The following is a 13,980-nucleotide window of genomic DNA, read 5'->3' as shown; positions in this document are numbered from 1 at the left end:
TGTGAATTTTCCAAATTTCCTCTTGGTATTAATTTATCATCTTATTTCATTGTGGTCAGAGAACACACTTTGATTAATTTCAATCTTTTAAAAATTTGTTTGGTTGTGTTATATGGCCTAACATATTGTCTATCCTGGATAATGTTCCATATGCTCTTGAGAAGAATGTATATCCTGCTGTTGTTGAGTAGTGTTCTGTTAGGTTGAGTTGGCATATGTTATTATTCAAGTCTTTTATGTTTTTATTATTTTCTGCCTAGTTGTTCTATTATTAATGTAAGTGAGATATTAGAGTCTCCAACTATTATTGTAGAACTGCCTTTTTCTCCCTTTACTTTGGTCAGTTTCTGCTTCACATATTATGAGGCTCTGCTATTAGGTGCATATATGTTTCTAATTATTCTATCTCCTTGATAGATCAACCATTTTATCATAATTTAATGTCCTTCTTTGTCTCTAATAACAATTTTTGTCTTAAAATCTATTTTGTCTAATATTAGTATATGCACCACAGCTATACTAATATTTTAAAGACTTATTTATTTATTTTAGAAAGAGAGAGTGTGAGGGGGGTAGGGGCAAAGGGACAGGGAGAGAAAATCTCAAGCAGACTCCCCACTAAGGGTGGAGTCTAATGTGGGGCTTGATCCCAGGACCCTGAGATCATGACCTGAGCTGAAATCAAGAGTAGGCCACTTAACCAACTGAGCCACCCAGGCACTTGATAGCTATACTAATTTTGATGACTGTTCATGTGGAGTATCTGTTTCCATCCTTTTACTTTCAAACTATGTGTCTTGAATCTAAAATGAATCTCTGTAGAGAGAATGCAATTAGACCATGTTTTTAAAAATATACAGTCTGACAGTCTTGTGTTTTAATTGGAGAGTTTAATCCATTTATATTTAATATGATTACTAACAAGGAAGAATTTACCCCTATAATTTTACTATTTGTTTTCCACATGTCTTATGTCTTTTTTTGCTTAATTCCTCCATTACTACCTCCGTCTGTGTTAAATAGACATTTTCTAGTGTACCATTTTAATTCCCTTCCCATTTATTTTATTATATATTTTTGAGTTGTTTTCTTAGTGGTTGTCCTAGGACTACAATGAACATTTAATTTATGGCAATTGAATTCAGATCAATGTCAATTTAATTTCAATAGTATAAAAAATTTGCTCTTTTAAAGTTTATTCCTCTTCCTCTACTTTACGCTGTTGTTACAGATTACATCTTTATATGTTTTGTGCCCATCTATATAGACTTGTAATTATTGCTTTCTGCAGATATCTTTTAAATTTTATAGAAAATAAAAAGTAGTCGCAAACAAAAAATATATTTATAATGTTTTTTATACTTATGTATGTAGTTACCTTTACTGCTGCTCTTTATTTCTTCATGTAGATTTTAGTTACTGTCTGGTGACCTTTCATTTCTGCCCAAAGGACTTCTTAGTATCTCTCCTAGGGCAGGTCTAGCAGCAACAAATTCTTTCAGTTTTTGCTATCTGGGAAAATCTTAATTTCTCCTTCATTTTTTGAAACACTGTTTTGCTAGATAAAGTATTTTTGGTTGATAATATTTTTCTTTCAGCACTTTGAATATTTCATCCCACCGCCTACTTGTTCCCTGATTTCCAATGAGAGGTCAGCCTTTTATTTTACTGAGGATGTTTTGTACATGATGAGTTCCTTCTTTCTTACTGTTTTCAAGATTTTTTTCCTTTGGCTTATGTCAGTTTGGCTATGATTTGAGTAAATGTGGATGTCTTTGAGTTTATTTTACTTGGAGTTCATTAAACATCTTGTATATGTAGATTCATATTTTTTTTAATCAAATTTGGGGAAAATTTGGCCTTTATTTCTTCAGATATTTTATGCTACTTTCTCTTTTGTCTCCTTCTGGCACTCCCATTATGTGTATGCTTTTATGCTGATGGTGTTCCACAGATCTCTGAGACTCTGTTCATTCTTTTATATTTCTCTTCCTTAGACTGGATAATCTCAATCGATTTATCTTCAAGTTCACTGATTCTTTCTTCCACCTGCTCAAACCTGATTTTGAGACTCTATAGTAAAATTTTCATTTCAGCTCTTGTACTTTACAATTCCAGAATTTCTGTTTGTTTCTTCTCCTTTTCCTCCTCCTCCTCCTTCTTCTCCTTCTCCTTCTCCTACTCCTCTTTCCTCCTCCTCTTCACCTCCTTCTCTTCCTCCTCCCTCTCCTCTGCCATTGTCGTCGTCGTCTTCTTCTTCTTCTTCTTCTTCTTCTTCTTCTTCTTCTTCTTCTTCTTCTTCTAAAATATAATTTCTATCTCTTTATTCATATTCTCTACATGGCAAGACAGCATTCTCTACCTCTCTGTAGATCTTTAGAGATGGTTTTCTTTAGCTCTTTGAATGTGTTTACAAAACTGATTTGAAGTCTTTGTCAGAAAGTCCAACATCTGGGATTTCTTAGGGCCAGTTTTTTTTTTTGCCTTTTCCCTAGGTGTGGACCATACTGTCTTGTTTCTTTGCATGTCTTTTTATTTAAAACTGGGCATTTTGAGTAATATAGCATGGCAACTCTGGAAGTCAGATTCTCTTTCCTCCCCCAGGTTTGTTCTTGTTGATTCATATTGTGATAGTTGTTGCTTATTTAGTGATTTTTCTGAAATGATTCTATAAAGCTTGTATTCTTTGTTGTGTGTGGTCACTGAAATCCTGTTTTTTTTAATTTTGTTTTTCGTTTTTTTTTGTTTTGTTTTTTTTGTTTTTGTTTTTTAGCTCAGTGGTCAGCAGATGATTGAACAAAGATTTCCTTAAATCTGGAATAAAAAAAATCTCCCAGTCTTTGCTGAGGGGCTCTGTGCATACACATCTTCAACACTGAGACAGAGTTTGCATCTTTGTCTTAGCCTTCACTTCCTGTTTGCACAGCACCTTTAGGGCATCTAGAATTGGAGGCTTTCAGCCTTCTCAGGTACTTTCTGAGCGTGTGCACAGCCTATGAATGCACATGGCTTTCTAGATTTGCAGGAATATGTCGGAGCTTTTCAAAGCCCTATGGACATCTCATGTCCCAACCTTTTCTCTGAAGCTTTTTGGTTAGTCTCATTTGCCCCAACTCTGTTATTTTTCACCTTGGGGAATAGTGACCAAAACATTTGCCTGTAAATGTTTTTGACAAATGCCCTCTCCCCATCCTCACCTCTGGCTAGCAGTTTTAGCCCAGGGGTAGTTACAAGTCAGGGGAAATTAAGACAAGTCTTTTGAGACAATCTTTCAGGGAGTCACCAGATGGATCAAAACAGATGATTACAGTTCTTTGTAGATGAGTTAATTTTTGCTTCCACTGTACCAGGAATTCAGTCTGTTATTCTCATGGCTGCCACTGAACTGAAGAGCAGTGTATGGGACCAGGTAAATTGAAATGCCACAAATCTCACTTAAAAAAAAAAAAAGATTCAGCTATGTTTCTTGAATAAGCACTCCACAAATTGTTGCAAGCCATTGGTTCATTTCCATCTTTCTAAAAAAGTTGATTGAAAGTTTTGCCAGTTTTATGGAGGGGTGGAATCTAACAGTTCCTTACTCTAACATTTTTTGTTCACTTTGTCTCCCTCAATGCTTTAGGTATGCTAATAAGGAGAACCACACGCACATACACACACACACACACACACCCCACACACATGCACACACACATGTACACACATACACATACAAATACAGTTGGGGGTGAGCTCTAAAGTTCATAAGCAAATTCGTAGGGTTACTTTCCCAATCTCATCCCTCTCTGTAATCTGCTTGGTATTTCCAGTACCCTGGAGCTCCCTCTTTCCAACTTCCAATCAGAAATCTGGGGCTTTAATTAATCCACTCTGCCCTGCACTTCCACAACTTCCAGGACCAAGTGGCAGGAGAATAGAGAGAGAACACAAAGCAATGGCTCCACCTTCTTGGTTCTTGATGCAATAGGTAGGGAATTTGCTAGACCACTGGATCTCCTACAACTGACTCAGTTAGGGGAACAATAGGAAGGGAAAGAAGACACTCCTGGAATTAGCAGGATGAAGTCTCAGTATAATTTTCTTTAACATTAAAAGAGATATGACCTCATATTATACCCCAGCTGATAAAGCAAAAAATGTTAGTTGTTAGGAATAATTCTTTGCCTCCAATGGCTTCTTGCTCCAATCCAAAACAATAACACAGGTACTCAATCATGTCACTCCTTGCTTAAAAACAGTAGCAGCTGTTGCTACTATCTTAACATATAAGATTAAAAGCTATATTTTATTGCAATGTTGGGTACCAAGGAGTGTGTTAGAAGGAAACCTTAGGGGCATCTGGATGGCTCAGATGACCAGGCATCTGCCTTTGGCTCAGGTCATGATCTCCTGGGACTGGGATCAAGCCCCATGTTGGTCTCCCAGCTCAGTGGGGAGCCTCCTTCTGTCTCTTCCCCTCCCCCCGTTCGTGCTCTCTTTCTCTAAAATAAATAGATAAATAAATAATCTTTTTTTAAAAAAGGAAACCTTATAATCTCCATTGATAATGTTTCTATGATAGAAACAGTTGGCACTATCTCAGTATTATGTAAAGTGCCACGTAAATGCAGCTTCAGGTTTTCCCTTCCAATTCCATAGCAGCCCTTAACCTCCTTCTATAAAGATTTCTGTTTCTTGGGTCACCTAGGTGGCTCAGTCGGTTAAGCATCTGCCTTTGATTCAGGTCATGATCTCAAGGTCCTGGGATCTAGTCCCACATTGGGCTACTTGCTCAGTGGGGAGTCTTCTTCTCCCTCTGCCTCTGCCTCTGCCTCTCCCCACTGCTTGTGCTCTCTCTCTCTGTCTCAAATAAATAAATAAATAAATAATATCTTTTTAAAAAGATTTCTGTTTCTTATATACATTTAAGACTTTTCAGAATCTGGTCCCCATCCTGCCTTTCTGTCTCATCTTGTTCTTCACCCTCAAATTTGCTTCACAAACATTTCATCATCATCAAAATGGAAAAAGAAAATTCTCCTAGAACTTGAGAACCCCAAAAGCCAGGGCATTTGATGACCTCAGTTTGGGAAAACTTGGTCTAGAACTTACTACCTCTGATATTTGTAGAACCAGATGAATGAAAGCTGCCTTGGTGACGCCAGGGATCCCAGCCATTGTATATAAAATTACATTGTTACCCTGGCTTCTAGTACTATTTAATTAGATTAATGTGACTGCATTGTTTATTATTGTTTATTATTTTTTAAAATAATATTCATTTTATAAAATAGGTCAATATTTGCTTTTGTGTGTTTCAAATCAGTTGGTCAAATCACTTATAACTATTACTCTAGTATGACTAGTATTTGGCTCAAAGGGACTATTTCTTTGGATGGTAAGTATTTTGTGATACAAATGCACTTTCTTAGACTGAAATACTGATTTCTTACCAGATCTACTTCTATCTATTTTTGCCAACTTGAATTCATGGCTTCTTGTAATTATTTCTGTGTGTGGATTCACATATAGATCACATAAGTAGCTTCACTAGGTTTTTGCTTATTTAAATTCAATCAGCCAACATATAGTACATCATTAGTTTTTGATATAATGTTCAATGATTTATTATCTTTGTATAACACCGGGTGCTCATCACGTCACGTGTGCTTCATTAGGTTTTTATTTCACACACTGTGGTAGCATTTACTTTGCAGCAAAAATTCTTCCATTTAGAATACTTTTGTAAAGGGCATGAAGGCCATTTTTCTAACTACCAAACTACTGAGTTTCAACTGGCAGACCAGAAGGACAATTTGTGAGGGCTAGCCTTTTATACCAGAGGAAACCAGAACCAAGTGAAATCTATAAACTGGCTGGGCCCAAAGTAATCATTTTCCTGTCTTTGAATAGAATTTAAGCTGCACATCATTTATGACAACACTTGCCCTGCCTTTTACTACTTTATGGTGTCTCCTTCTAAAACCCCTGGGAGCCCAGAACCTAACTTGCTTTATCAGTCCTAGTGTGTTTGTTAATAGTTGTGTTTGTCCCCCTCACACTTCTCTCTGTTTGATTCAGAGATTAGTACAGATTGGTCTGCAGAGTTTTCTTTAAAAGGCCACATCCCAATGCCCTAATTAATCATTCTCAAAATCTGGCACATACATAATTCTACTTGTTTTGTAAATTAAGAAAGTTAGAGATAATGGTACCAGATTAGCAATTGACATTGCATATCAGGACTTCTTTTGTTTTAGTTTGCTTTCAAGGAGAAAGAAAGGCTGTTTAGGATCAACATTTTGTCAACTTCAGGATTCTCTTTGAGAGGTGCCCATATTCATCTTAGGGATGAAGTGCTCCACCAGCTCCTCTTTATTGTGCAGCTGTCACCAGTGACAATAAACAACATCAGCAAGAACAGCAATAACAACAGTAGTAGCATGATAGTGCTGTGACAATTAAGTGAAATTGTGTAAATGAAAGCACTCTGTGAGCTGTAAATTCTACCCAAGTGTAAAATAGCATGACCACGTGAAGTAGATGTGACTGCAAATCTCCTGAGGCTTTCATCTGTATCTTCATATATCTATTATTTAGGATATTTGGTTTTGGACATTATACTACTAAACCTGAAAGTAGCTTAATTAAAACACACTTTTTTTGTTAAGGCATTGTAAATAAAATTTTCCATTTCATTCTAACAGGTACAGCAATATATAAATTTGTGGCACTTTTGTAGTAACTTCCAAGAAAATACCTATATATGACATGACTTTATTGGAGTTTCATAGACTCTTATCTATTAAATATAAGGTCCAAATTCATGTTCTCATGGTAAGAGTCCCTGTGTGTGTTTCCAAAAGACAGAACTTAGATATTTGGAGTTCTGTAGTATGGTAGTTACCAAAACCTGTTTTATGTGCAGTCGTCTTTTCATGTGCAATCATTACCCTTCACCTGCAAGGCATCTTATAAATTATATGAGAACATTTCCTTAATGACAGAGCTCAATGTTAACCTAAAAACATAATGTTAGTGGAACAACTAGATCTGGTTTATACTTGAAGAAACCCATGTTTCAAGGTTCCATGGTATTCTATATTGAGTTCTAAGACTATTCTTACCCTGTAATTTTATTCCAGGTCTACAGGTCATAAACTTGTCTAATCCAGTCCAAATTTTATATCCAGCTATTTTAATTTCCATCTACTTCTTCATTTGAGGCTGCCTTTTAAGTTTAGTAATTATAGTGAGAACACTCAGGATGGAACCTGGTTGTGCTTATTGACAGAGTTTTTTATGTGAAAAGACTAAACAAAGAACAAGACTTAAGTCTTAAGTCTTCCTGCTTTCTCATTGTTTTTAATAAGCAAAATACTGAAGACTTACCAAAAGAATATTAAGCTCTCTAGGATTTTAGCTCTAGGCCACGTCATTTATATATACCGACATGGCCATACTTCAGACCTCCTTGGTTTCTAGAATTCAAGTCATCTAAATTAGCCTTTTCTGGCTATATTCCGCTTTCTGTTCAGGCAAGACTCTGGTCAGCCACTCATTGAAGCTCTCAGTAATAGCCTAGGCTCTTTCTCCCTTACTTCCAACATAATAGTGCCAACTCTACTCCTTTTTCTACTGCCACTAGGACTCCATAGCTGGGCAGAGAAAAATGGTATCTTGAGGCCATGTAATATGTTTATGCTACCATTTTAAACACTAACATCATTGTGGTATCTCCACTGATTGGTTCTTGGGAGCATTGGTCACTTTCAGCCTCGCTTTTGCTATGCCCCATGCTTCATTCACTAACTGCATCCTTGCCCGTGGACTGTAGAGAGTCACTGATGAAGGTCATGGGAGTCACCTTGACTTGGTCCAATACAAAGTCATGTTAGCTAATTTCACTTACATCCTCAGTATTCCTGCTGAGCAATCTCTTGGCTAGCTCCTTTCCTATCATATTTCCCCAAAGGTGAATTCAAATCTTCCTAGTGGCTTCAAGTCTGTAATATTGCTAGGTGTACTCTTTCCCCATTCCTAGCATTCCTTCCTATGTGTCTGGACTTTCCGTTGGTATAAAACTCTTGGCCTCTCTCTAGCCCTTTATTTATTCTTGAGGAAGACTGATTTTCTGGTTGGAATTTGGGGACCAGGACACCAGCTTGCTTTTTTCTCTTTCTCTTTGGGAGCCAGCTGCTTGCAGAGAACAAGGGTTTGCACTTTGTTTTGTCCGTATGGTAAGCTTAGTGGGGAAAGCTGATTCTGCCTGTGAGAACGGAGGCCTGCAGGTGCCCGTGACTGAGTGGCTATGGCTAATTCTGGCTAATTCTGTGAATTTGGCAACAACTGAACCACATCCTCTAGCACAACATTTATTACTAGTAAAGCCAATACTATTTTTATCTCTCTCTGCCTGATATCTGCACCTGTCCTTGAATTGGCTCTCAAAGTCTGGCAAGGAACAAGATTGTCATTTACAAGACACATTAAAACTCCCAGATTTAATCCCACCCCTTCGCCATAATCCAAGTTACTTTGACTCCTATTAATTTCTGAGATTAAGACATTCAGATGGAATCTTTCCCAAACGTCTCTCCCATCACTGTGTGTTTGTCTTTCTATGACCTTGTCTACATCAGAGGAATTACACACTTCCTCTCTGAGACTCTTCTCTCTTTCAGGTCTTCTACTGACTATCTCATTTCTCTCCTTCTTGTCTTTTTTGTTATGGTTTCTGTTACCAGCATCTCTACCTGATTACTCAGGAAAAGATGCTAAATAACATCTCAAGACCACACATTGCTGCTTTCCTAATCAAGCTTAGAGGAAACCCAACACCTTAACCCAGATCCACAAATATGACAAGAAACCACTTGACCCAGAGGTTTTGGGGGAATCCAAACCTTCAATTATAGGTTTGGCTAGTCTATGGACACTTAAGTACAGGACCAACAGCATTTAAAATGTATAATTTATGAATTATAGCCTGCATATTTGAAAATATCATATATGCAAAATAAAAATTTATGTAAATGGAAGATACGAATGAAGAAGAGATAATAAGGAGGCAATGTACACCATGTATTCCAAAAACCTATAATAATGTACCTGTTATAATTAAATATTAAGTTTGGTGCTAAGCTTCCTTGATGACATGGGAAAAAAAAACACACTGGATTACATAATTCTCATTGTTCAAGAAAAGGAAGTTGAATCTCTGACAAAGTTTTTTTAGAAAATATTTTTTCAACTCAATTGCTCTTGAACCTGTGAACCAGGGGTTGCCAAACCACAAAAGGAATGATGTTCTCAACAGTGGATTTTCAAGAGACATAGAGATGGCCTTGAAGTTCTGATTGATAAAGATACGTGTTACTAGGTATTAGCCTGGTATGATGAGATAGAATATCTAGGTTGACAAATTCTACCTTGGTTGTGCTGGCAGAAGTTATTTGTAAAATGTTCTTCCACCAGCCCTCTTGGTTATCTGATATTAACCTTTAAAGCAAAGAAACAACGCCTGTCAACACCACCAGTTGTTTTGGTGCTGCTGATATTAAAGATTCTTCCTGACAGTTATGGGTAGCATATTGTATATTGAGACTGTTCCTAGTTGCCAATAGCACCTGTCAAAATCAAAGTTTCAAACTCAGAGGGAGCATAGTTGATTTCCTATTTGATATTCATTGAGGATAGGATGGTAATTTGCATTGACGTCAGGACATGAACTTTTTAGTCATCCATTCATTCAAAAACTCAAGCTCCTGCTATGTGGAGATACGCAGGCTTCTTGACCTAGTCTAAGGTGTGAGGTGGTCAGGGAAGTTTTCCATAAGGAATTGACATTTGAGCAGAGATCCGAAGGATGAGTAGACAGAGGTTACAACATGTGCAAAAACCCCTATGCAGGAAGGGAGTGGTGGCTTTGAGGAAATGAAAGGCCAAAAAGACTTCAGTACCAAGAATGAAGGGAGGGCAGTCCAGGAGGAGGCTAGACCTGGGAGCAATGGGAACTACTGAAAGTCTTTTAAAGAGAGCTAGTGGGGAGCGATGCAACCAAATTAGAATCTAGTGAGTGCAAAATGAATTGAAAGAGCAGAAATGATTATGGAGAGCTCAGATGTTCTCAGAGCTCAGATGCTTTCTGAGCAACTGCAGGAATCCTAGTGAGAAATGATGGTAGCTTGTACTAGTGTGCTGGTAGTAGAGTAGGAAAGAAGTGCGTGTGTGTGTGCATGTGCGTGTGTGTGTGTGTATTCATTCACAGGAGGAAGAAAGCAGAAATTGATGATTTGACAGTGTCTGTCTTGCTAAATGAGGTGGCTAGTGGTGCTACTCTCAGAGCCCAGACTACGGAAGAGGATGTCCAAATTTGGGAGGAAAACCATGAGTGCAGTGCCCTAAGTCAGCTAAGTGGGCATGCTGGGTGGGACTTTGGGTTAAATACCCTGCTTCAGGGTTGTGCTAACTAAAAACTGAATCATGCTGTAAATCTCTGATTGAGGGACTAAATTTTGGATCTCACAAAATGGTGACATTGGGTGAAATCGTTAGAACTTTATATATTACTTTCCAAACATTAAGGGAAAGCCATGAATTTGGTTCCTGTACATGAGCCCTCAAAACATCCTGTAAACTTCCTGTGTGAACACGTTTGTGAGACTGAGTCATGCAAATTGCTGGCCCACGTTTTGAAAGGTACCAGACAACAGGGAGGCCAGGCAGGGACTGATGCCAACCACACCTTTCATGGAGGCTCGCTCCTAACCAGACCCTGCAGGTCAAATGGTGCTGGGGATGACAGCTGAGAGAAGGACGGGAGAATCATCAAATGGCAAATGGTGATGTGGAAAATAAAAACAATCCAATATTTAAAGAAGATTTTTAAAAATGGCAGAAATATCTGAGTACTCAAAGATTTGATTTTAAAGGTAATCACTAGTGTCAAATTTAGGTAAAAATAACTAATTTTATTTGTATTCTTCCACCCTCTTCCCTGCTCCTCAGCTGTCCTGGTTAAGGGTGAAGGAAAAGTGCCTTCTCCCCAAACCTCCTCCTCCATTTGTCTCTGATGTTCACCTGTGATTCAGCCTAGAAAGGGTCAACAAGGGAACCGGAGGGGCAGGAATGTACTCCCATCACTCCTGGAGATCTCAGCCAAGGGAAACGGGAAGTAGATGTTTTTACTGCCCAACACACTTTCATTCCTATTACGTGTGCACAGAGCCCCAAGAGGAAAATGTAGTTTGGTAGTGACCTGATAGCCACATTCTTCGAGGCTTGCTCCAAGAATGGTAAAAATCCAAACAATGCTGGGGGAAGGGGGAAGGGGAAGAGGCAGAGCGAAACAAAACACAATTTCCATTGTAAATCCAAGTTAATGTCTAACTAAAAGGTTGAGATTTTAGATTATTAAGATGGGAGTAGCTTATCTTTCTCAGGAAGAAATAATTTTTATATCTTGAAAGCTTCGCAATTACTATTAAAACAGCAAAGATGCATTTAAAAGTTTTTTTTGATAATGTGCCTTATTAAGGCCAAAAATTGGTGCAGAGAACCCTTGAATTTGGTAGGCTGGATTACAAGGTGACTAGGGCTAGGAGAGGAGAGGGGCCAGAGACCTGGAGCTCTCAGGGGCATCGCCTCTCCTGTGGCCTGTGGCAGAGTCACTGGCTTGAACATTCACAGCAGGGAGAGTTCAAGGTGTATTGTGAATTCTGTTGTAGTTATTGAGGCCCTTGACTGGATGGTCTGCTGAAATATTCTTTTGAATGTCTTTATGTTTATCAATATATACATGTAGCTCTACTAGGAAACTTTAATTCTGAGTACTGAAGGACAGGATGATAAGCTAGAATGCCCGTAGGCATCATCCTTCTATCTGCATTGTTGGTTAAACTCTTTGAAATGATGTTTTAGCAAGTATCACAATCTTTAAATAATAATAATAATAATAGCTTACACTGCTTTTATTAAGTGATAAAGGTTCTTAAAAATTATATGATTAGAAAAATATAGATAGTGTCATTTTATTGTTTCTGTCTACCCTTTGCTGGTTACTCGTTCTCCGCTGCAGGAAGGGCAATACTGAAACGTTTGCAAAATGTCACCCTTTCTGGCTCTCCCTCACCTGCCTTCATTTGCTCATTCACAGATTTGTGCACACATGCATTCATTCGTTCTGCATTTATTAAGCAGTACCATATGGGTAATGCTGATTTTGTTGGGACCCAGGATGCGAAAGTGTCTGAAAAACACACCCTGCCCTAGTTTAGAAGTTTCCGCCCTCACAGGGGACAGACACTTCTGCCTCTCCCATAGCTCTTGGCCTCATAGAAGCAAAGAGGAGGGAGCCTTTACCTCTGCTCTGCCAGGTTGGGAAAGGAGCAACAAGAACATTAAGGTATGACGAGCAGGCCAGTCCTAGGGGAATACCATCCTTGACAAAGGCAACCACAAGTCAAAAGACGGCTTCCCTAGCGTTTACACAGACCTGCAGCTGACTTTTCTTTCATTGATGCAGGGTATTGAAGTAAAAGCGCCCACTCTGGGGGTGGGCAAGAACTTGTCAGGGGCTTTTGGTTTGGTTTGATTTAGTTTGGGTCATCCGGAATATTTGCAATGCATGTCACCATTCACTTCTATATGCAATTTACAATCACCAATCACGCTAGATATTTCCTGCTTCGGGAGCAAACACGTAAAGAACCCAAAGTTTGAACAAACAAGAGAACTTGGAGTGATCATTTATATGAACTTTGGCATCTCCCTTAGAATGGGGAAGAGAAGCCCGCACACCCTTGGCCCGCTGGTGGGCACTGGCCCCGTGGTGGGCACACCTCTCACAAGTGACGCGGATGCGCTCGTTGCTGGATGACTGCTGCTCGTCCTCCTTCTCCTGGAAGTGCTCCTGAACACACTGCTCCTCGAACTCGTGCAGCCTCTTCAGCTCCTCGTCACTGAGAAACAGCTCTGCGTAAAGGGAGAAGTGTTTGCCAAGTGAGAAATGAGCTCTGTCTATGAAGAATCAATTTAGTTGCGCCATTGTGAATTTCACAACCCAACCTGAATTAAGCTCCCTTGCCCATCACTTGCAGGCAATTCTCTGACTACTCCACTAATTACTCATAAACTAACAGAACTGGAATAAAATCAACATAAAATGAGAAGCATTCTGCAAAGAACAACAGTTGGACTGGAGTGTTATGTTTTCACACAATTTAAGTAGTTGAGTGAGAGTTCCATGAGGGTGTCCAGTTGGAACACTCTTGAAATTCGCCCAAGATAGAAATGAAAGAGTCCTGGACATACTCAGTCCACGATCCTGTTCATCTTGGTCCCCTTCTCTTTTCTTCCTACAGCGGCCACTGAGACGCATAATGATTATATAGATGTGGCTTAAAATGATCATTGGTGGAGGTAGGACTGGCCGGTCATGAAATGTCATTATCAGCTGATACCGCTGGAATTTCCACACCTGGTTGGATATTGACTTTACTTCAAAGAAAGTATTGCTTTAAAAAGAATAAATGTTTAGTTAGTTTTTTTACTTTTCATTTTGATTTCCCAGGGCAATCAATTACTCACATTGAAATGAAAATAAACAGTGAAATGGCCTTTTAGTGCCCCTTAGTACTGACTCCTAGATTACCCTACCTTCTGGTTTATCTATCAATGTGGATTGCCCACACCCAAGGATATTTTACTCTTATAATTAATTAAGAATTAAGTATACTGAAACTGCTACCTCTTGCTCTCTTGAAACACCATACTACAGTCTACTGATTCATATGCTCAGGAAAATTTTATTTCATATTTTTAAAGGTAGGAGCTATTCAACTAAGCATTTTGAAGTATTTAAACCTTCAATACTGGAACAAGAGTTTAAACCAGAGTCTTTCCAAAGCCCCGGTCAGCTCTAAGATTCTATATTTCTGTGAAGGATTTTTCCCTCATATTTTTCATCTTAGAAGCTAGAATTTTTTTTGAGCATTTATT

At 38.6% G+C, this 13,980-nt stretch overlaps 1 protein-coding gene across 1 annotated transcript in view; it reads right to left on the bottom strand.

Moving 5' to 3' along the window:
- TRPM1 (transient receptor potential cation channel subfamily M member 1) overlaps window positions 1-13,980 on the bottom strand; it is a 65,965-nt gene that overhangs the window by 8,692 nt on the left and 43,293 nt on the right. Inside the window, exons 21-22 of the mRNA XM_040642667.1 lie at window positions 13,294-13,496; window positions 12,822-12,954 (exon numbers count right to left, since the gene is read on the bottom strand). Coding sequence (XP_040498601.1) covers window positions 12,822-12,954; window positions 13,294-13,496 — 336 coding nt within the window. The remainder of the gene's footprint in view (window positions 1-12,821; window positions 12,955-13,293; window positions 13,497-13,980) is intronic.

This window comes from Ursus maritimus, unplaced genomic scaffold (genome assembly GCF_017311325.1).
Source record: "Ursus maritimus isolate PB19 unplaced genomic scaffold, ASM1731132v1 scaffold_27, whole genome shotgun sequence".
NCBI classification, from domain to species: domain Eukaryota; kingdom Metazoa; phylum Chordata; class Mammalia; order Carnivora; family Ursidae; genus Ursus; species Ursus maritimus.
Note: the sequence above shows the minus strand (reverse complement) of the source record. Positions and strands in the feature narration are given on the sequence as shown.